This window comes from Zosterops lateralis, assembly GCF_965231275.1.
Source record: "Zosterops lateralis genome assembly, chromosome: 7".
In the NCBI taxonomy this organism is placed as follows: domain Eukaryota; kingdom Metazoa; phylum Chordata; class Aves; order Passeriformes; family Zosteropidae; genus Zosterops; species Zosterops lateralis.
The window spans coordinates 17783968-17808740 of NC_139767.1; the positions used below are offsets into that span (position 1 = coordinate 17783968).

Consider the following 24773-nt stretch of genomic DNA (forward strand, 5'->3'; position numbering starts at 1 on the left):
CTGTCCTGAGTTCATGAAATGTGAGTCCCAGTTCACTGGCAGGTATTGGAAACTCACCCCGGGGCTCAGCCCTTACTGGGAGTGGTGACAATCAAAGGAGAATTGCATGTACCCACAGGAGCAGCCTTTGTGTGGAGCAGGGAATTTACATGTCCTTTAGAACATCCAGTGACAGGGCTATGGTGACACCCCCTCACCCTGAGCAGGTGAGATGCCAGCAGCCCTGCCAGCATCACTCACAATGGTGTGCCAGCAAGTACCACCTGGGATGGCTGGTGTGCAGCACCCTGTGCAAAGGCATCTCTAATTTAGAGTTCCTTGGCTTTCAGAGGGTACCATGCATTGCTTTGGGTTCAGCTTCCTTTATCTGAGTCTTCCTTTTTTTCTCTCTTGCATCTTGTGAAACCCAAACTTTTTTTTCTCCTTTTTAATTGTGTGAAATCAACTTGGAGTGAAAAGGCCACGAAGAAACTTTCTGACGCCAACTGAGTCTAAGCTGTGTCTTTGTTCTCAGCAGAGCTAAAGACCACATTAATCAGAAACTTTGCTGACCTTGTCTTTACTACCTGAATACTGAAAGACAAAAGTGACACAGTCTGGCCACATTTAAAAATTCAATTAAAAAATACCAGCTGCACAGGGATAAATATTATCATAGACCTCAGTGGAGCTAGTTGTAACTATGATAAAGGCAATGCCTTCTTCTCACTCTATTTTAATTTTTTTCCCAAAAAAGAATAAAGCCTAGTTTTTGATTCTTCTGATTAAGGCAACTGTGTACGTGACAGAGTGTGCTCAGTGATGTTGGGTAGCTAATGTTGGGGCTTTTAATAAGGAACAAAGTATGAAATTCCTGACAAGGGATGGCAAGCTGAAAGTGGAGAAGTGAAGCTACTGAAGTGGACCTGAAGAAAAATGTCCTTGTGTCCCTTTTTTTTCAGACTATGCTGGTCTGATAAAAATACTACCTCTTCCTAGAGCCCTGGCAGAAGCAGACTAGACCAGGGGTGGGAAGACCCTGCTGAGAGCTGGACTCAGCATAGGTAACAGCACAACTCTCCTAAGGATGAAACAGAGAGCCTTTCATTGTGGCACCTGGCTGTGCCTTATGGATTTTATTTTTGAAATATTAAGCAAGTGAGTGGATATCCAGTCAGCTGAGAACACAAGCAGCCAAACGGAGGAGAGAAAACCGAATTAAATGTCTTGGTGCTGACAGTGACAAGGAGAGGTGGCAGCTCTCCCCGCTGGCAGGCCCCAGCCAGGTGAGTACCGGTTTCAGTGCAGCAAATTAAATAGGAGCGGGTGTATCTTCTCTAGGCAGAACGTTCAGTTAAATAAAGGGCCAAATTCCTCTCAGAACATCCTCCGGCCCCGCCAGCTCCCCCTGGCTCTCTCCTTGCCCGGCTTGCCGGCGGCCTGCCTGTGCGGTTTCCTTGCGTGCTGCACCTTTATCCAGCCGCCCTCGCTGGGCCTGCTCTCCCCTTCGGCCCGCCTGGGCTCGCTGTCCGCCTGCGGGGGCATGCCGGGGATGGGCCTGGCCTGCGGGGGGGCGCGGGGGGACCTGCGGTGCTGGGAACCCGGGGGGGCCGCTGGCAGAGGAGTCCTGCTGGGTCTCCCCGAGTGCCGAGGGGGCCCCGGGGAGCTGGTCCCGCTGCGCCGCCCGTCCGAGGAGCTGCGGGACGGGGCGCTGTGAGAGGCGCCTCTGCCTCGGCCGGCAGGCCTGTCCCTCTCTGAGGGCGTGTCAGAGGCCGTGCTGGAGGCGCTGCTGCCTTTTGAGTTCAAGTGCAGGCTCGAAAGGTTTCTCATCAAACTGTGTGAGAGGGGAGAGGAGTTCCTCGAGTGGCTGATGGAGGTGAGCTGGTGAACGGGAGCGCGCGTCCTCCTGACGGCGGCGGCGTAGGAGTCCTGGGGCCGGAGGTAGGGCAGGTACTGCGAGACGGTGGTGGGGCTGTGCGGGTGCCCGTGCTGCAGGGAAATGGCTTTGGCTATCTGGTGCATGCGCAGGGTCTCCATCCACTGACTGTCAGTGCCTGGCAAGGAAATGGGAACACAGTCAGCTCTCTGAATAAACCGCTCTCAGGTTTACCGAAGGTGTGAGGTACCAGGGTTTCTCTCGGACTCGGAAGAACATCAAGCCACCCTTCCCCTCCCAGCCTTGCAGCAAATAATCCTAGATCTGAGTTATTTTCAATGTTACAGTTGAACATAATGTTGGGCTTTTAAAATAGCAAGTGATACAAATATTTCTGATGCCACTGCAGACTATGGAGCTTAGACTAGAAGACAGTTACAGAGCCATCCACTTGGCCCTTCGGGTGGGTTCCCACTCCCAAGTGCCTCCTGCTCTTTTGAACCCAACCTGGTTTTAAACATGCCCTGTGATGCTCTTGGCAACCTCAGCAGATTTCTCCACAGCTTTCATTACCAAAGAGTCTAGAGACCTCCAGAGCTGGCACCCCAGGTGTCAGAGGTCACCCCAAGGTACCAGTAGTGCTGCAGCATTGCATTCCAGCTGCATCTCTCCCATCTGGCACAGCCGTGCTGTTCACAGCCCAGCACCGAGAGGAAGCAGTGCAGAGCCAGTGCAAATCCCAGCTGCAGCAGCCACATTCACCTCCTCTGGCTCCAATTTATTTTCAAACTGCTACATACCATAAACACCAGAGCTACTTCAGTTGTTGTTGCTACAACAAATTCAGAATTCAATCCACTTTGCATCCAGCTTCACGCAGAAAACCAACTCTGTATGTGGAAAAGCCAGTGAGGCATTAGGTTCAGCCAGGCTGGCTCAGACAGTGTTTAACTGTGAGCAACTCAGGGTATTATAGTTCCCTCTACACCTACTGTCACAGCCCTGGGGTCATAACAAAAGTTGTAGCTTTCAGAGATCGCACTGAAGTGGTTTTGAAAGTCAGTCCTGTGGTTTCCATGAAAGCCTTTAGCAAATACAATAGCTGTAAATTTTCCATTTGAACTGCAAAGGCTGCCTGGTTTGCTACTTTGTGGGTAGAGCAGAGAACAGGAATTCCTCTTATCTGAGGCCACAGCTCTGGCCAAAGACCCATGGGGAGCAGCTAAAATAATTTTGTTCTGGAGAGATTTGAATGATTTGTCCTTAAAGATTGCTAATATCATTCCAACAGGAAAGCATAACCCTCACTGCCTCTCACTGGAACACTTCATTGACCATGGGGAGTTTTGTGGGAGCTGGATAGCAGCTCTGTCCTCATTAGGATTGCTCCTGTTAAAATGTAATGGATGATCTCTTCCACTCCTCTTTTCCCCAGACTTTGTTTGAATCCAAAGAGATTTAAATCACTTCAACTTATTGTCAAGTATGTCGGAACTATCTTCCCTGTCATAATGTGTGTGACACTGACACAGCAGATAGCTCCACCTGCACTTAGAGTTGAACCTTCTTTCACTGAAAGACAGATGGGAATTGCCTCCTCTGCTTCTTATCCTCCTTGAAAGTCATGGTTTCAAAAGGAACATGCATGCCAAAATGTACTTGCTAGACACTGTTGCCTCTGCCATTCCCCCATGCCCTCCTACCAAGGCTGTGGATATAAATCACAGACCTCATAAACCTGGAAACAGCAGGCTCAGGACTCAAGTTTGGGTCTTCAGTTGTTATCAACACTCAGGTGGCCATCACATGTGCTATGGGACCAGTGCTGATCTCCCTGAACAAGGGGCTCCCTTCAGACTGGTCAGTCCTCCTTGCTCCTTACAGCCAACAGCAGCTGCCAGCCCGGGATCCAGCTGCCCAGCAAGGATTTCCCAGTGTGCCCTGTGGGACTGCCTCTCATGGGCTTTGAGCCACCAACCCTGTACACTGTACATGCTCTCTGTGGTAGACCACAGAGGTAGTACCTTCACTGCTGGTTATCTTAGCCTGTTGGACAGGTATTACCCTTACCTTTGTGCTTGGATTTGGAGGTCTTTTAAACCTGGGATAGGTGGTCTGGTAAAGAAGACAGGCCAGAAGGTTTGCTAGAGCTGAGGCACAGCTTTCGTGCTGGCTGGTAACCCGCCTCCTTTGAACTGTGCCTGTTCAATTGGCTGCTGACAAAACATTAGTGCTTCCATGCAACTCCTCCAGTGTGCCAAAGGGACAGACAAGCTCTCCCACCACTCACTGAAAAAAAAGCAACCGTTTTGGCTTACAGCAGCTGAGCCAACCTGTGAAGACACACACCACACTTGGTATGGCTGCAGGGCTCATCACCCCAAAACCAGGGTAACCTCTATCTGCAAAGCTAATCTGGAGTAAAGACATACCTTTTAGGACACGCACTAGGTTTCATTTGCATTACAAAATGTAATTGTGTTGCAAATGTATCACAGTTGTTTAGGAATAAGCACACCCATGTTAGATGTGCCTGTGGTCCAAACCCAGCACCTCTCAATTCACAGGGCTATTCTTCTATAGTTGCCAGTAGTGTATAAAATTGAGAAATTCCTCCTCTGCTCACTGGTATCTTCCAGCTCCTGTACTGCCCCTCACATGTCCCAACCCAAACATTTCTTCACCCCTGCTGTGAACTCAAAGAGAAAACCAGCTTGGCTAACAAACACCTTTACAAAAACAACAGCAGATCTTAAAGGCAGAACTGTGCTAGAGTCAACTGAGACAAGTGTGAATCTGTCAGCAGCATATATTTATTAGGAAATGAAAACTGCATTGTAGAGCCCACTGCATTATTAAACTTATCTCACTGAACAAATCAGGCCCCAGAAGGCATAACAAACACCATTCCAGAAGTCAGACACTGATGACCCAAGGGCTGACTCAAATGGGCAAGCTGAGCTGTGGAAGAAAAATGCAGTGGGAAGACTTCTACAATTCCTCAGAGCAGAGCAGGATGTCAGGGGCATTTCTCTCTGCCAGGCTGGCAGTTTTGTACTTGTCAAAGCAGTGTATCATCCACAGGGAACTTTTTGCCACCCCACATGCAGCTTCTGAGGCCACAGCCTCAGTAGTGTGTCCCCCTGCAAAAGCACTGGCCAGAGCAAGAGCACCCATGCATCTTTAACAGGAGGTGCCCTTTATCCAAGCACAACATCTGTGCAAAGCTGTGTGCTGGGTGGCTAGGGGTGGGAGGGAAGAGCTGGCCAAAGCACTCCAGTTGAGTTTGAGCTTATCACCGTGGACTGCTTCCAGCCTGCTTCCTCTAGAAGCATACAGGAGGTCCTCTGGGAGCATACAGGAGCATACAGCTCCTCCTCTAGGAGCATTCAGGCATCTCTATCAGGGAGAAAGATTGATCTGATGGCCACCAATATAAGCAAGTTAATGAGAGACATCACGACTGGAGGCAGCCGGGCTGCAATGATCATGCATTGGTAGAGTTTGCAGTCCTGAGAGACATGGCTCAGGTAACTTTCAGCTCATGAATTTTAGGAAAACAGACTTCCAGCTCCTCAAGGACATTGTCAATAGGATCCCCTGGGGACAAGGGAGTGTAATGGAGCTGACAGATCTTTAAAGAAGTCTTCCATAGAGTGCAAGAGCTCTGCAGGAGCAAGAAATTGGGCAAAGAAGACAAGAGACTGCTGTGTCTGAGTAGGGAACTGATGGGCAAAGTAAGGGGAAAGAAGCAAATGCATGGGAAGTGGAAACCAGGACAGGTAGCCTGGGAAGAATATAGACATGGAGTTTGGTTGTATAGGGATGCAGTGAGGAAGGGCAAAACAAAGCTGGAACTGAACCTGGCAAAGAATAACAAAAAGAGTTTCAGCTATGTTAACAAAATAAGAAATTCAAAGAAGGTGTACCCCCCTGATAAACAGCACTGGAAAACTGGCAACAATAGATGTGGAGAAGACTTTGTCTCAGTCTTCAATGTCAGCCTCTTTTCCCACATCTATTGAGTCAATGGACAGCAGGATGAGGACTGGGGGAGCAAAATGCTTCCTGATCTTAACATCTGTGGACAAAGGAAGAGCTATAGATGTCATTTATCTGGACTTCTGTAAAACCTTTAACATGATCCCCCCCCAACACCTTTCTTTCTGCTCTGGACAGAGATGGATTTGATGGGTAGACTGTTGGGTGGATCAGGGATTGGTTGAATGGTTGCATCCAGAGGTCAATGGCTCAGAGTCCTGGTGTTCATCAGTGACAAGTGGTGTCCCTCAGGGGTCCATACTGGGACCTGTGTTATTTATTGTCTTCATCACTGACATACAGAGGGATGGAGTGCACCCTCAGCACATCTGCAGGTGACACCAAGCTGAGTGGGGTGGTTGATGTGCATTGACTTTCTGCTGTTCTCCTCATATATACCCTGCCCATGTCAGCAATAAAGTTCACATGTGTTGACTTACCTGAGTCAGATCTGCTCCGCGAATTCCCCTCTGAATTGGGGAGCGAGGTCTGTATCAAGAGCTGCACTGCCTCAACCTCGTCCTGTGCTTTCACCTTGCTCCAGCAGATTGCTTGGATGTGCCTCGTGCTTTTGGGAGCTCTAACATCACTCTGCTCAGGAGGGACACAACAAACATTAGGATGTAACAACACACAATACAGAGCACACTAAGCTCCCCTATGAGGGAACTTCCACTGGTGCCTGCAGCAGTTGTTTCAATATAGAGCCTGCTTTGCAAAACCACTTAGCTAGTTCTCAAATATTTTTAGACTCCAGATAATTTTTGCTGGTACTTATGATTATGCTAAAAATGTGGTAGTGAATAACTGCTTCAATTCTTGTACCCTGTGGAGGAACGATCTGAAGGCCTTCCTCTACAAACACAAAAATACATTTTACTAGTTCTATTAATGAATGTCAAATGTGCATTGCTTTCTGCTAAAAGAAGTAAGACTAAGCAGGTATTTTTGCAGGGGGAACAAAATTTTTCTGGAGTTCCTTCAATTTGCTGTTAAGGACCTATGACTCCTGTGAGAAACTTCAGCCTGAAAGAAAACTACGTATTCACTTTTGAGACAAGCAAGCAAGGTCCAGGATTTCCCCATCACTGCCTGAATGTTTCTGCAGGACAAAGCTGGAATCTCATTTATTAACCTTTTTCTGACAGACAGAGTTCATCTTTATAAAATCAGTATTGTAAGTAATTGCAAACTCTTTTTATAAAACTAATTTCTATCACATCAAATTGTATTCTGGGTTTTATTTTATCTTACTCTTGATTTCTCATTTTCGTTCTTCTCCTGTTGCTTCTCTGCTCTCTTAATTAGCACATCATTCAAAGATAAAAACCAGCCTCTTTAAGTAATGCAAACAACACTGACCATTACACTTGAAGCAAAAGGAGCTTTCATCCTTGAGAAGAGCCATCCTAGGCAGCAGTCTGAGGCCATTGTATCTGTAAACTTAATTCAGCTTTTGCTCTGAAGTTTTTATTTTACAACTAATTACAGGCTGCTGAGAACTTGATTATAGGATATAACAAAGCCAGAGGATGTTATTTCCACACCTCCTGTGTAGGTTTTGTCTTGGATCAACTATTTTATTTGTTTCTTAGAGCTTACCTCATATGTAACAACACATTCTACAGACTGGTGCTCTTCTATGCCCACAATCCATTTCTCCATCACAAACGGTGGCTGGAAAAAACATGGTGGGAATTTTCTAAGGTGCTTTTCATCTCCCAACTTGTTTCTAAATCACCCAAAAGGGATTTACAACATTTGCCTCTTTTCATTCATTCCTATATTGTTAACATCAATACTTTTAATAAAATTTTATGAGACAAAGCAATATACTTTTGAAATATTTACTTCCTGGTTTACAAAAGGAAACTGAGAAAATATTTCCATATATAACACACAGCAGATGAGACAACATGGAATGTTTTTGAGGCGGGCATAAACCTTTTTCAATTTTGTGTGTGTACACTTTTGGTTCTGCTAGATTTACAGAAGAAAGCAAGAACAAATATCTAGAGATTCTCAGAGATATTCCTTGACAAATATAAAAATGTTGGAGTATGTGAAAAGTTAATGTTACTGTATCTAGTTGTTAGTTTATTTAACTTTACACCTTTTTTGAAGAAAAAATTGAAATGTCCAAGATTAAATTAGACAGAAAACTAATGATAATAATACCAATAGTCATAATAATAACAACAAAAAAAAAAACCCCACAAGTGTTGTTCCAGAAATCACTAACTATAAAAATAATACTAGCATGAATTAAATATTAGAATCTCTTTTGACAAATACACCTATATCACATTTTCCTTAAAGTCTTGACTGCTGACAATCTGCTTTTCCCTTTTTCCTTTAGAAAAAATGAACAAAAGCTTCCTCCTCCCTCCCCAGTTTTGCCCCAAAAATTCACAGTTAAAAGCACTCAAGAGTTTGGGTGTTTATACCAGTGCACATGAGAGCAGCATTCTAATTGGCAATCAAGCTGTATATTTTTTCAGTTAGAAATTTATTTTGTTAGCTATTATCAAGTGGAGCATATTAATAAAAACAAACAATTAAAATAATAGCTAACAAAATGCCCTCTGCATCAACAGAACTTCTGTTCCTTAGGGAAAATCAGTGTAAATGCCTACTAGTAAATATTTACAGGCAGGTTCTGACACAGGTTAAAATGCTCAGTGACAATGAATTGCAGATGTTTAGTGCTGTGCTGTCTGCAATGAGTTTCAGTCTTTGCAATCCACTGATGCATGAGAATTTTAGATCCAGGTAAAAGTTCTAAAACTATACTCCCCCCCCCCCAAAAAAAAAAAAAAAAATTAAAGAGAGAAAAAAATCCAACAAAACCCCCCCGACAAATCACATGAAGTTTCTGGAATATTTAAATTGGTTTCTTATCTTGAAAAATAAAGTAATTTTTGGAACATTATTTTCATTAAAAGGGGGAATAAATTCAGAGGATAAAACATGGAATTAAAACAAGAAAATATAAATTAGTTCCTTCTCTTATTTGTCTATTGTTAACATTATTGTCAGCTTAAAGGAGAACCAAAATACCTAGCTCCTATTTTGATGCAATTCTATTTAAAATGTGCATTTTATTTAAAAGCTGTCAAGAGATTGAGCTTCTGCAAGCACAAAAGTCGACTGCTGTGGTATTTTAATGTCTTTGTTTGAGATCTGTGAATTCGTGAAAGCTTTAAGGCTGTAAATACCTTTGTCATCTTTAAAATCTCTGCATCAGGTAGGTTAGTGTTGAATGTCACATCTTTTATGTAGGTTATTGCAATTTCATCCCCATCCATCTCCATGTACATTTTCCATTTACAATCCTATGAATAATAAAAAAAAAAAGAATGCTGGATTGTTAGAATACAAATAGGAAAAAAACCCCAACAACAAAGCCCAAAATGAAACAAAACTGAAAGCTGAAACAACCCAAAATCTAATCCTCAATATATGAAGGAAAAAAATAATCCAGTGAGAAAGTTGAGGAACATACGCATATTTTAGGATTTGCATGTTTGGAGTACAGTGTTGATAATGGAAAACCCTCAGTCTTCTTGTTCTCTCTTTTCTCAGCTCACCCTTCGAGGCAGCTGCCACTTTGACAGGTGTGGTGTCCCTGAATGGCCTCACCCGGACAGACAACCTGCTGGAGCACATGGCTTGGGAGCTCTGCACACCCCAGGGCAGTGGAGGGACAGGGCAGTGGTGGGAGCCATCACTTGGGGTCACAGTCAGTGCTGGCAGCCAGCCACAAGGACATCGTGAACCCAGGAATAAATGACCAAAGTCTGTGCAACACCTTCGAGACAATTGCTCAAATAATGGGCACAAGGATGAGCTTGTTATTACAGCTCCATTATTTCAGATACTAGAGCCCAGCGAGGCACTGAGCATCCTCAACTTCTGCTTGCCTCCAATTCCATTATTAATTATAAAGAAGCTCAGCTAAGAAAATAATCATAGTGAGTCTAATAAACCACAGCAATAACAGATATCCTTAAACAATGCCCTGAGCTGAACAGGGGGCCAACATCCCGCACTTTGCACAGGTGTGAGCCTGCAGAAAGTGACAGCTGGCAGCATCCTGCAGGACATCCCACATGGACTGAGTGCTGGAGCTGGGGTTCGTGTCTGTGATCAGGGAGGCTCCCACTGGGGACCAGAGACTGCCTCTCCATGGTGCAAACCAGCCAACATTTGCTGGTCTGCCTGGCAGGTGCTTCAGGGATGAGATACTGTGCAGTGCACTGAGCTCCTCCAAAAATCAGTCCCCTGAAGGACCACTCTGCCACTGAAGCAGTGTCTCCACCTCCATACAGGAAGGAGGGAATCTTCCCTTCACAAAGACAGGAGCTCCTCCAGACATGCTAGGGGTTCAGGGGTCTGTGTCTGCCACATGACACCTGTTAGGCAGGTGTGAGCTCTGCACATGCAGGAGGCAGTCTTCACCTTGGTTTTGCTCAGAAAATGCAAAAACTTGCAGTGGGGACACAGATGGACACTTAGGGCCATGGGCTTGGGTAAGCTGTTATTTGCATGGACAAACATATAGCAGCCTAAAAAGTATCTGTTTGCACAAGTGATTATCTGTGGTGTTTGCACATGCATCTCTCCTAAGTGTAATGTAGGAACTCAGTTTTCAGAAGGCTCAAAGCTCTGCATCATGCATTGAATTGACAATTCCAAATTAAAAGAAAAGTGAAATATCATTTTTCTGAACTGCAACAAGAAATTATGTTTATGACAGCAATTGGCCCTGTGTGTCCATCTGTCCCCTTTGAAAGCTTCCACATTTTACAAGCAGATGAGTGATGGGAACTGCAGTTCAGTGGTCAGGGCACCAACCAAGACTCAGCGGCACCAAGTTCAGTTTCCAGTTCTGCTATTGGCTTCCTGGCCAACCTGATCAGGTGCTGAAGTCACCCTGTGCCTCCATTTCCTAATCACAGACTGTATATCCTTGCACATCTCTTTTCTGTCCTGTTTTTCACATTTGTGAGCTGACCCAGGGTAATGCCTGTCCTGTCCCAGGCAGGCTCAGCACTGTGTGCCAGCCCTGACATTGGCTGAGGAGGGCACATGCTTTGAAACGGAACAGCAAAGCAAATTGTCTCTGCCTCCTTCTCATCTCTCAGACTGTGCTCCTCTCCCTGCCCAACGTTCTTGTTGCCAGACTTTCTTGCATGAGATTCATGCTACTGCATATCAAACCAGAAGTTAGAGACAAGACACTTGATGACATTTCTAAGTTTTACAAAAACACCTGAGCCAAGAAAAGAAAGAAATATGGTCATAAAGAACTATCTTCCAGTTAGTTCAGCTCATCTCCTGCTATCTCCGAGTAATACCAGTGCCAAGTACTTGAGAGCTAGAGCTGCTCCCATGCCCTCCTGACTCAGGATTTTGTGCTGTTCACTCACATTTCCCTGCAGACTAGATCTGACAAATATGATCTCATTTTAATAAACAAAACCAACCAGCTCTAGAGAAAAGCTGTGTAAATGCAGGGTCTGGCAGGGAGTGGGTACTGCCACTGGCCATCCCCTTGCCAGATGCACTGCACAGGCAGGATCCCTCTCCATGCAGTCACGGATCAAATTGCCCCACACAAGGGTGGATGCCTGAGGCTTGCACAAACACTGCCTTCCCCATCTCTGAACTGCGCCTTCAGAGAAACACACACTCTCCTGTCCCTCAAATCCCATCACCAAACCTTCAGTCCTCTTTGGAGCCCTCTCCAGCCACACTGTGCAGATACCAAGAGGGCAAGATACCACACTAGGATACCCACTCTGATCCCTCAAAAACACATGTCTTATTTTATTTGGAAAGGTTTGCATTTTGTTTTATCAGAAAATCATTACTGGAAAGGGGAAAGAGAGAACGAGAGAGAGAAGGAACAGATAAAGAGAGCAAGAGGCAAAAAAGGGAAGGGGATGTTAGAAGAAAGAAAAGAGAGAAAAGGAAGGAAGGAAGGAAGGAAGGAAGGAAGGAAGGAAGGAAGGAAGGAAGGAAGGAAGGAAGGAAGGAAGGAAGGAAGGAAGGAAGGAAATAGAAAAGGGAGTAGGTAGGTGATTTTAGAATCAAGGCACTTAGCAAGTATCTAAGATAAGTAGGTGGTTACTTGTCTTACAAACCTAGTAACTATTTTGTTCAACTACACAGTAAATAATGCAAGATTTATGTGCTGCAGAAAGAAAGGGACATATTTCCCTGTTTTCCAATGGAGTTCCAGGTTCTTATAACAGGATATGCTCATCCATTTAAACAAAAATTTGGCTAGAAAAACCAAGCATATGAATTTCAATTCTTTGATGAATCGTAGCCATATGAGTTCTTAGATCAAAACTACATTTAGTGCCAGGCATATGTGGGAAAATAATTTGGAAATGGCTTGTTCAAAGTGTCTGTTGATAAATATGCTTGCACAAGTCCTTCAGAGAGACTTCCCTGGACATCTTGTCATTCAAGCATTAAATACCTCCCAACATCTACCTGCTTGATTTTGATCTAAATAAAAATTTTCAGCTTTTTGTTTTAAAAAATTATTTTGTTTCAGAACTGAAATGTGCAACCTGCAGAACTTTGTGCGAAAACATTTCCAAATAACACTTTGACTAAGCCAATAAATCAACAACCTCTGAAAATTATTGTAGAAAAACAAATCACACATGTATTTGAGCTGCTTCTTCTCAGCTTTGAAACAGAAAGTAAGAACACTTTAAAAATTAAGTCTCCAGCTTACTGTGGTGACAATACTCCTTTAACCCCATATGCGTTTATGTCTGCAAAAAAAAACCTGAAAGGGAAATGAAAAAGATCAGGCACAAGCTCTAAACAGCAAACACATATCTTGCAACAACAGCTTAAAACCTTTGCTAGGGAGGCACTTCATTTTTCAAGGGGGCCCAAATCAAGGATTCATTTTAAAATCAGTGGTTGCAGTAAACTTTTTTGGTTTTTTAGAGATTGAAATAAAAATGGAAATGACATTGTAGCAGATAACCAGATATTAGAAGAAAACTAAGATGTAGCACAAGATGAAACAAATAAGAAAAAAATGTTGGCCATGCTGATACTAAAAGTAGTAGCATGTTGATGATTTAGGTCCCCAGAAGCTTCTTTACATTCTTAGCTATTATCTATCTCAGCTGCTGAAACCTGCTGTTTTAAAGGCATTAGAGTTGAACATCTAGTGACAGCACTTGGGTTATTTATCATTATGTATCACCCTGCTACACTATATTTTATTATACTGGATTTAAAGGAAGATAACACAATTATGGTTAATTTGCTTCGCTTCTTTATATGTATAGTGTCATGACCCACCACAGCTTTGTCCCATGAGATATTTTTAACCAAAAAGAAATCCACAAGAAACTCTCCCTAAAAATTCCATTAATAACCTCTTGTAGCATGTATAGGTTGCAGGGTCTGGAACTAAGAATGTTTTAATCTCTTCAGCAAAACAATGTCTCATAATGATGTACAGGACTATTGCTGCACTGATGAAGAATCATACATAATTCAGCACCTTTCACTTGGCACCACTGTGATATCCTCATTAGCAGTGGCTCACAGTGGCTGTCAGATGGTGTCCATGCGAATGCAGGCATTATATTGTCTTTGAGATGTGCAGCTGCTTCCATGACACTGCCAGTATATAAAAACATGACGCCAGTTTGTTTTATTTAGTGCTAAACCTTCCAGTTTGTAAAAACAAGGCTGACACAGAGCCTGACATGAGGCAGTGAAAATAATTAGCTCTCATTTTCTCAGCCTCCTATTTCCTTCTCCCCGCTGTGTTCTCTTTCCACTAAACCACCACATGTCAGTCGAAATGGGAGGCAATTAGTGGGCTCATTTCAGTCCCCACAACTGTGCTGAAAAGAAAGTATTTATGATGGCACAATGAACAGCTGAAAGATTAAATAACATTTGCCTTTTGAAAAGAAAATGACTTCTAGCTAAATGGGCAATTTTTGATTATTCTCAAACAAGCTTAGAGTAGTTGGTTTTTAAAATACAAGAAAGGAAAATGAGTCATTTTTAGGTGAAAGAATCAAATAAAACTTGACACAGTAATGCAAATAACTGATGTTTTATTGCAAAATATGTAAATGTGTTATACCCTTAACAATGGCTGGTGTCTCAGGTCAGGGCAGGCTGCTGCCAGCCAGGCTCCAGCAAGAGAAGGTGGCTCCACCGCTGGTTTTGTTTCAGCTGTGCAGGCAGAAAAAAAGAGGGGCGGAGGGGAGGCCTTGCGAGAGAGATGGTCTTAAAATGTACAGAAACAAAGCAAGCAGAAGATATATTTATGTTATCATTTGCCTGGGTGCCTCCTCTGAGCCAGAGCCCTTACTCCTCTGCAAGGCAACAGGCACTGACTGGCTGCAGCTTCGCCTGGAGAAGCAAGAGGCCCCTTAACACCTACACAGACCAGCAGCAGTACTAAAAATATCTGTCCCCTGACAGCTCTTCTTTAACATCCAGTGCTGTGGAGCTCTGTGCACAACACAGTGGCACAGAATGGTAAATACCAGGCACTGCTATGTGTGTCCTGAGAACAGGGACTTGCAGCAGGCAAGGCAAGAGCTCAGTGATACCCCAGCATTTACCAAAAGCTGCCCTTGCCATGTGATCAGAAGCAAATAGGGGTGTTCCAGTCTCAAGCATCATCCACATGAGCAGTCTGCTTGCAACAGTGGGATGGTAAAGGTGGAAGCATGAAAAACAAGTCCCTTCCCTGAGGGCTGCATGGGTGTCCTCCTGTACTGGCCTCCAGTGGCACTTCCTGAGGACCACTCGTGGGGACAACGTGCTGAAGCCTTGTGGACACCATGTCCCCACTGCAGCACATGGAGTGACTGCTCCCACTCTGGGACTTGCAGCTCTGCAGGACACTGGCTGGGGGAACAAGGGTGCTCAGGAGCTCAGGAAAGGCATGGCAGGGCCACTGTTCTGCTGGGAACAAAGGCTGCTCTTCCAGGCTTTTGTCTGTACAACACATGCCAAGCCTACAGGTCACTGGGAACCTGTCTGTCTTCTACAGACGTATCTGTGACTGAGGCTGTATATGAAACATAATGTGTGGAGGGCAGCAAGTTAATTCAGTGGCCAAAGTATAAAAATAAATCTTTAGATTTAGATTTAAGAGTCTAGAAAGTCAAGTGAACAAAACACCTACCTATGTCTTTTCAGGGCTATGAAATAATTTCTAATAGGAATCCTTGGCCTAGCACTGCCTACACAAGGATTTTTAAAGGTCTTGGCTTGAGTTCAACTTCAGTTCCACATGGATGCTACAGCTGGAGCAATCCCAGTGGAGATGATGGAGTTAACACCAGCTACACCTCATGCAAAAACAATACATGGTCCTGAAAAGGGTCTTTGGAAGAAAATACCAGGAGCTCAGATCACCTGCATTGATCCACCTTCTTGGCAGACTACATTATTCTGTTCTTAATGGTGGTGGAAATATTTTAATGTGGCTGTGGTTTTATTTTACGGCTTAGGTAATTTTTTGTGGGGGTTAAAATACCTGCAGAGCATGGAGAACATAAATGACTAAAAAACTGTAGAACTGAAATCTCAAATTTTATACCTTGGCTCTTGCTTTATTTTTAAGAAAGTAAGGAATTTATGAGCATTGATATGGTAGGAGGGTAGAGAGGAACAAGCAGCAGAAATGGTCTCAAGCAATTGTGAAACCACATTCCAGTTACACTTATTTCAGTCCTGTTTTTTCTTGTACTGCCTGTGTTTTGCCAGCCTGGGCTTCTCCATACAAAGAGATGGTCACAATGTTCCTTTAAAGTAGCCTTAATAGTATATTACCATTGCCACTACACATTTAAATAATAGCATTATAATACTTCTCAGTTCAGATATTCAAGGCTAGAAAACAGTTCACACAGTTAGCAGCTGGTTTTGAAGAGGCTCTGCTCCTTACCTTGTCAAATGGAGAGAGAGGTAGGTGGGGAAAAATAAGGTGAAATGGTGAGGCAACTTCAAGGCTTTGTGTTTGGATATAGGTCAAATTGTGCCACTCTCAGTAAAAAATGAAAACATTCAATGGCATAGTGAAATCTGCCCTTTTGAGGACCAAAACCAAAGAATGTATCAATAGAAGGCAAAAAAATCTGCAAGGCATCCTTCTCAAGGGGTTTGGTGATTCATCAGTGTGGAACCAACACAGCTCAGGCACCTTTCCCTGATTGGGAAATTTTAATGAGCCATCTAGGATGAGAAAGCCATTGAAAATTCCCCCTGCAGTCCTGCAAATCAGCTCAAGCCACTACTGCCAGGGTTTGTTGTTTTACCCTCCATCTTGGACTTAATTGGTGGTCCCCTGCCTTTTTTTTTAATTTGTGGGGAAAAGAAAAGTCTAAATCTATCACCATTCAGCTCATTGGGAATTGTGTACAGAAAGGTCATGAAAAGGCAGTGACTGGAAGTAACCACATAACTTGAACTACAAGAGTTGGAAAAGAAACCTCTAAAAACCAGGTTAGCTTTGCAGTGCTCACTCCTGATGCATTCAGAGAGCACAAAGGTCAACTGAGCTTTTATTGCCTCCAAAGATGCAGCTAAAAAAGGAAGGAAACTGTAATGAAATGACTGCATCTGTCAGCTGGTGGAAACCAACATAATCCCACTACAAGATGCAGTTTAAATTAGATAAAAAATATGGGGCTGGTAAAGCTGTTTACTGGGAAGTCAATGTTTCATTCAGCATACAGAAAAGGCTGAACATTCAAATGCTGTCTTGAAGCATATCCAGCAGGATTCTTGCTAAAAGGCACTGCCATTCCTAAGGCCCTTATGTTTCTGCCTGCTGATGAAGAAAGATGTGTCTGGCTGTGCTGATGGGGCACAGCAGTGCCCAGGAGAGGACTGTGCCCTGAGGAACCATCTTCACACCACAGATGGCACTCTGCTCTTAGCAGGCAAACACATCCAAATTAACCAGCACCCCTGAAATGGTTTCTGGGTCCTGGACCAGCTTCTCCAGCACTTTTATATCTGGTGGTACTGCTGTATGTCATGATGCAATCCACGGCTGCACCCACTCCACAGCTTTAGTTTGGACCAGGAGGATTTTGTCCTACATGTCCATCCTGTGCCATGCCTGGCCATAGCCACCTCCAGTGATATGGGTGGGCATCTTTCCAGGTGCAACTACACCAGAAGATGCACTACAGTAACTAAAGGGAACTCGACCCAGAAGGCCAGCACAGAGCCAGCCTGGTGTAAAACCTCCCAGCATGACCTGTTCTTACAGAGCCCTTTCTGCTGCACTGCACCACCTCTTAGCTGAGCCTAATAACCTCCCTTGCTGTACACAAGTCTAGCAGCCAACACATCATCCAGGGAACACATACCCTCAATGTGTAACCCAGATTTGAGCTTATTGCCTCTTTTCCCTCATGATTAAAACAGGAGAAATGCTTCTTAGCTAGGCAGCTGGTTATAAGGACTGATTAGGGTAAAGTTCCTTTGAGAAATTTATTTTTAAACTGATGTAGGCCAGCTTTTTAGCTATAAAGATGGTGGAAGGTATGATCCCAAGTGCTTCTGCTGACCCAGTTTTACAGGAACATGCACCACTCTTTTACAAAAATGGGACAATAAAAGAAGTTTAAACCCTTCAATCCTAGTTTTCACCCTTTTCCCAGTTCATTTTGGAACAAATTTACATGGCAGCAGTAGCTGGCTCAAAGCAGCCTCTAGGGGAGCCAGAAGATTGTATGCAGGGGTTTTCAAAGAAGCAAGCAAGCCACATTTCCTATACAGTATGTACCACACCAGTATTTGTTAATTTTATGTTTAATGCAAATTACTTGCTCATGTTGGCCCTACCATCCTACCCAAAACCTCAGACAATCTGCTCCTTCCAGCTGACTTTTTCAAACTGGCTCTGCTACAACATCTTTAAAGGCAGGTACAAATAAATGTGCAGATCTCAGACAGATGTTTCCAGCCCAGACATATTCAGGTGACAAATGGTGCATTCCTTGGCATGGCATCACTAAGCACATGGGGTGCTGCAGCAGGGCAGCTGACAAGGAAGGCATGCCTGGCATACAACCACAGCTTCAGCAGGATTGGCTTCCTTAGAAAGGGGCCCAACAGCACACAGAGCAGACAGGACCAATTAGGAGCTCACAGGGAAGGCAGGACCAAATAAAAAAGGTTGTCAGAAGCCTGCAGAGGTTATGTCAACACTACACAGGCCCACTGAACTAACTGCCCTCTCAGAACAATTCAGTTCTGTCCCATAGACTATGCATACAGTTTCATTTGCACACTTCGCTGTCATGGCTAAAACATCTACTCATCTTCAAACTTAAGGAGGCATTAATACAACATGAATTTCTCTCCAGTGCTCAGAGGTCTACTTGCTCCTTCTCTTGCTTTCCTGGGGGTGGTTGCCCAACTCCCTGCACTATGGCTCACAGCCCATATTGAAAATGGAAGGGAAATAGGAGCGTTTTAATGGACTTTTAGTTCCTTCAAGAGTTGCACATGGGAGAGAAAATGCACACCTATAAAAAAGCCGCTGTACAGCTGCATAAGCAACATGCATTCAAAAACACTGAGACAGTCTAAGTAATTCACATAGTGATAAAGAAGATTTTTATAGGAAAAAGAAGTACTCAGGATAAAAGAAGCAAACTAAAAAAGGAAATCTTCAGACCAAAAGCTTTTTCAAATTGATGAAATTATTTTAGTATGAGTACAAGTTCCTACTAAGTTCAAACCTAAATGCTTTCTCTGCAAGCACCACCAAGTACAGAAATCAAGAGACTTCTGCAAACAATATGCCCTGAAAGCAAAACAGCCAGATAACACAAGATGAAAGTCAGCCTCCCACAAGTTTAGGGTGGACACACAATGCAGATTTATCAAATACAAAAGGAAACAAATCCTGCTGTCACAACCCCTGACTCTAGCTCAGAAATGCTTTGCACACCATTTCCACATAGATGATTAATTCTAAAACCCTTGAACTCAGAGTCCATGGCAAGCTGGACAAAGCAAACAAAAAGCATGGGACAAACCTCACTCTTGAGAAAAAACAATGTGGTAGACATCCTTTGCTGGAACATCTGGAGTCATCAACGCTCCTGTTACACAGGGCGTAACGAGAGATCCTTGAACCAGCTCAGCTTGGAGCTGAGGTTTGATTAGGATGTGGCACGCTGGCAATGGCTGAAGCACAGCAGTTTTGTGCAATGTGCTGCAACTCACCCTCCCTCCTTCCCCAGCACCATGAGGGCACACAGTCTCCACCAGGACCATTCCCATCCTGCCCAGCCAGCAGCCATGCATACCACGTATTTTCCAAACTCCTCCTGGTTGTATAAAACAGTATCTCCTTTCTGGAGTCTGCCCACCCACATCAGGAATATGCCACTGCTCAGCTGCCAGGTTTTTTTTTTGTTTGTTTGTTTGTTTGTTTTTCCTTTTTTCTTTTTTTTTTAAATAAATGGATTACTATTTCACACCCATTGGGATAAAAGGAACAAAATGAAATCCCAAATTACAAAAATTACAATTAAAAAAATTGTTCACAAGGAAACAAAAGCTTTCAGCCAAAACTTGTTGTGCCACTCTATTCTTCCTTGCCTGTTCTGAGGGATAGTTCCTCATCACCAATGCAGCCCCATTTGCCACCTTGACATTCAGTCAGCACTTTCCAAAACAAGAGGATTCTCATGCCAATTTATCTTTTGTGTCCAGAAGATACGGGACCCTCTGGGTAGGGACTCATAAGCAAACCAACTGATCTAGCACTCCCAGCTTACCTTTGGACCATTTCCCGGCTTCAAGTGATAACCAAAAACAAGTTCAAGATTCACTACTTTCTCGATGCTTTCTTCAGCCCCACCTGCAGAATCCTGCCAAAAAAAACAGGCAAAGGTAAGAATTCACATCTACCACAACCTGCTGGGAGACAGGAGCACACCCTTTGGTGGTAGAAAATATTTGCTTTTCACGTGCTACAAGTCTGCCAGGCAGGTGAAATGAGACATCACACTCCAAGAGGGGCAAAGGCTTCTGCATGGGTTTAGGGCTGGTAGTGGATGGCAACCAGGAGATGCTGCACAATTTCTGCTCCTGGCTGAGCTGCTCTGGCATGGTGCAGTGTCCCTGTGAGCATTGTGGCAGCCTCTGCCATTGGAATTGCAGCTAGCACAGCAAGGCAGCAAGGCTCTGACTTTCATTTTTCCCTCCAGGGAACACAGTTTTGCTATATGCAAATTCACTTTAAGTGGATTTCACTCTATAGCTGTGCAATAACTTATGACTTCATAATTTCTTTTCATAAGCTACTTCAGGATTTGGGGTCTAGAATTCCTTGATTAGCTCACTGAATTAAATAAGGCAAATATCTGCTGTAGCAACACCAGGGTTCCCAAACACTCTCTCCCTTTTGCATGGGTCTTATTACTGATATCAGAAAACAAATTGGTTAACGTAAGGGTGACAAAACACTAAATCATCCTTCCCTCCTATAACGTTAGCAAAATGGGGAATGATGGGCTTAGTGTGGGCCAGGAGTCTGCTGTTCTTCAGTGGTGACCAGTTGGTGGCAGCAGTTTGGAGGAATGGCTCTTCAAAGTAGTTTCTGATTAATGACAGCAAACAAATTGCAACCGGTTGTTGTTTAATTTAATTCTACTGGCACCATGATAAAAACTTAGAACCTCCTTGAAAACAACTTCTATTATCCTATTATTTGTTCTGATATGACCCATTACTGCTGTTGACTCTCCACATTTATTACAACCCTCTGTAGGAACTGCAGCCTTACCCTCCCCTGGATGGGGGAAAAGTTGAGACATGAGAACAGTGAAATATTCACACCAGCACGAGAAGCACTTCTTATATCAACAGTGAGACTTGCCTTAATTAATGGTGGAAAATGAAATAGATTCAGGTAGTCATGGGTTAACTTCTCAATAGCAGTCTAGAAAAAAAAAAAAAAATCAGTAAAACCAGATGGGAGTTATTTAATATTTCATCCTGCAAATACCAGCATGAAAAACAGCACAACCCCAGGTGCCCTCTGTTTTCCACTGTGGATACATTAGGGCATGTGAGAAGAGTTTAAAATATAGACTTGTTCTGGAAACTGTTGTGGTAGATCGGCCCTGGTTTGTATTCAGAATCAGATCTACTTAATCAAAAAAAAGAGATGTTCGGGAGCTTGTTTTTGTTGTTTTTATTTATGCTCAAATCAACCCAGGAAGCTGGGATTTTTCATTTTGGACATTATTGACTTTATTAAGTTCCAATAATTTTCCCTGTAGGAAATGTAAATTAAATATAGCAGTAATGGTGTGTAGGCATGGAAAAAATGGCTGATGAGCAAAAGGGAAATAAATCTGTGTGACTTGCAAAGCTAAATTTGCAGGACTAGCAATTACAATACAAGTATCTCTTTACTATCAAATTGTTATCTAAAATGATTGAGACCCAACAGAATTATAGATGCTTCTTTTACAGAATCCCTTTTCCAAAGCTGACTGCCAGAAAACTGAACTCTCTCCTGTAGCTGCAGTACTAATACCATTACTGCTGTTGTGATCACATTTTCCAGACCATGATTTTCTTAACTCATTACAAACACTAGATATTTAAAACACTGTTTTAAAGAAAAGTTCTAAGAGCAAAGAAACCTGTCTGTCAATCAGCTTTAAAGCTGTCCAACTGAGTTTTGTTAGTCTAAATATGCTTTGCACTATAAATAACATGTGGAAGTTGAGAACCTGAGATTTCAGTTCATAACTGTTTTTGTATTGTTTCTCCTTTAGATAAAGAGAGTTCTCTCTGAAGATTCCCAAGCTTTTCTGCTGGGAGAATAGCCCTCCTAGGTGAATCTGGAGCAGCACTGTCATCCAGCTCACAAGAAAACTAAGAACTGCAGAGCAGTATAAAGATCACAGCACATTTTCATGTCTCATAAAATGCTCAGGTTGCTTTGAGTTCTAGATCCATATGAAGCTATAATTCTGTTTATCTTAGATACCAAGTATGTTCTCTATTTAGCTTTGTAACTTTTTTTGTTGGTAATACTATTGAAACCCCACAGACTTCATAATACACTATAACCTACTGCAACATTCAATATATGCTAATAATACCTTTAAATGGATGATGTGTCCTCTTGAAACAATTCCCATATCCTTTAAATCCTCTTCTTCTAGAAGAAGCAATTGCTTCCCAGTGATATGATGTTCCTTAAACAAGCTAGCATAGACACTCATTTCACCAGAAGTATCACCTTAAGATAAAATAAGTTATTCAGAAATCCACACAGCACTTTATTGGAGAGGGGAAAATGAACAAATGTATATTAGCTCATATATATGAATATGAAAGGACATATGAATAGCTTTTACCTTTTCTAGTAAGTTGTTGCATCCAGAAAAACTGCAAAAAAGAGGAATCAATCTTGAAGTTCAAATTATGAAAAATCTTGTATTACAGTTATTTGGAGTTCATAAGTAATCATCCTTTTTACAACAAAATTTAAAAATATTTCTCACTTTGGGATAAATAACTCGAAATTCACCAATGCAAGTGATTACTTCTATTTAGCTCTTCCAAACTGCCTTCCATTTTGCAGCCATCTTTCTCAGTTTGCTGTCGTGAAGAACTGAAATGACTGAAGCAGAAGCTGAGAAATGTCACATGCTAAAAGGGCTGAATTGAAGGACCCAGGACTTTTATGGTTTTTGCACTGGCTTTCCAGACAGTCCTCTGGTTAATGTCAGCCAAACAACCCCATGATCCACAACACAAAAAGGGAGTGCTTGATAGGACATTGAAATCATTTTGACACGTCACTATGCCAGAGATAAATCACTGATGTGTCTTGTTTAGCTTTTTTGACTGAGTAAAAAGGTATAAAGTACTCAATGCCATTATTTTATATGAAAGAGAGGTTCCACACCCCCTAAAAAGCCCTAAGCTTTTTTTCAGTCAATTGCCATCCATGTGGCACACAGTGAGATAAAACTTTTGAGATCATTTTGTCCTCTCCAGGGTCAGGTCATTGGGCACTTCCACATTCCTTAAATGAGGACCCAGGAATGCCCTCCTGGCTGCTGTCAGTTCCCAGCTCCCACTATTTTCTGGACACGTCAGTTCCCAGCTCCCACTATTTTCTGGACACTGGAGAATGTGCCTGTTCTATGAAGGTAACTCAAATCCTTAATTTACTCCTGGTCATTTTCAAGCCTTTTTGGGACACAAGTTTCACCAAACAAACAGCAGTAAAATCTCACCCAGTTGTTCTGATCCGGCCTTCCCTCCCACCATGCCCACTGTAATTTGTTACAGAGTTCCAACAGCAGGACTCTGGCCACATTAACACAGAATACTCACCACATCTTCTTCGGTCCAAGCACAAATATCAAAGGAGGGCAGCAACTGTGTGAGAGATACGAATTGAAAAGAAAACCATCTGACCATTTTTCTCCCCTCCACCCAAATTTTAGTCTGGTGGCTGATACTATTCTGTTCCTTTTTCTCTGCAAAGTGCAGGACTTAGGCTGCAGATTGTATTGATGTACTAAACCACTGGATTCACACTGATTGTGGGCTGGCTCCAACAGTGTGTTGGCAGTGTTAAATCGATCCTATCCCTCTCTGCAGATAAAATTACCAACAAAAACAACTTAGGAAGCAAAAGTAAGCCATCTGATGGCAAGGGACTCTATCTGCCTCTCCTCCTGGTTCTGACACTACAGGAAGGCTTTTGCTATGGTTTCTGCAATGAAAATAATGCTGGGATTATGACTCCCTCCCAAATGATGGATATTTTCTGCAAAAGGAAGGAAAACTTTCACTGGACAGCAGTGCAAACAGAATTTGGAGTCTGGCCACTGCAGACTTCTTCCCATCCATGTACAGACAAGTCTCTCTTGGTTTCTGCTACTGCTTTGTAACTACTCCTGTAAGGCTGGGGGAGTGCAGCACTTCCCAGCCTCCTCCTACACTTTGCTGGGATGCAAGGTGGTATTAGCTCTTCAAGCACTAAGAAACTACGGAGGAATGGCTGTATTAAACAAAATTCTGGGATGATTTGAAAACTGACAGAGGAGAAGATGTCACTGTAATAGTGATTGCCATTTTACTCATTCAAGTATATGGTATCCCAAGGGTCACCTTCTTGACACTTTTATCCAGCTTAAAGGGTTAGCATTACTTGTTGTAGATGTGTATTTGGACAGGCACTGTCTCCCAGAAGCTCAGTATCATGATGCAGTTGCAAACTCTTTTGATGTAGATTGCAGTGATTCATGAGAGACTCAGCTCAGTCACCCATGACCCCCACTGGCTTTGTCACCTGCTTCAGAGAGCCCTGCCACCCCCAGGTTCCCCAGACCTCACCCCCAAGCCAAGCATGTCCCCTGGGCAGGCCCTCACCCTGGCACCTCCAGCTGTACACTAACAGTGACCCACAGCCTGGGCAGAATGCTGAGGGGCACAAGCAGTGCTGGAGGCAACACTTAAGCACAAGGAAGGGCAAGTGGCAATCGTGAACACCCTCAGGAGGCCATGAGTTGTGCCTTTTCTAAGTACTTATAGTCAAACTGGCTGGTGCTGCAGCAGGAGCCCGGTATAATAATTTGTACAACTGAAAAATTTACTGCAGAAGTCCAATAATGCATTTTTAGATGTACAGTGGGTTTTTTCAGCTTTCTTCATGTTTAAATATAACCAGTGGCAGAATAGTTGTGTATTATTTAATTTTTTAAATGGGAGAATAAAGGAGAAATGTCACACAGTAATACAAAAAAGTGACTTAAACCAGCAGACAATAAGGAACCTCTTGGAACACCACCAT

The 24773-nt window shown here is 43.2% G+C and overlaps 1 protein-coding gene across 1 annotated transcript; it reads right to left on the bottom strand.

Moving 5' to 3' along the window:
- Positions 1-1356: 1356 nt before the first annotated feature.
- Positions 1357-19773, bottom strand: LOC310911766 (mitogen-activated protein kinase kinase kinase 20-like; the record flags this gene model as incomplete). Its single annotated transcript, XM_083865688.1, has 6 exons — positions 19718-19773; positions 12654-12704; positions 9115-9231; positions 7499-7573; positions 6337-6487; positions 1357-2033 (listed from the first exon to the last, which is right to left on the bottom strand). Exons 3-6 carry the CDS (start codon positions 9214-9216, stop codon positions 1357-1359), a joined length of 1005 nt encoding a protein of 334 aa, XP_083721814.1. The 5' UTR covers positions 9217-9231; positions 12654-12704; positions 19718-19773.
- Positions 19774-24773: the final 5000 nt, after the last annotated feature.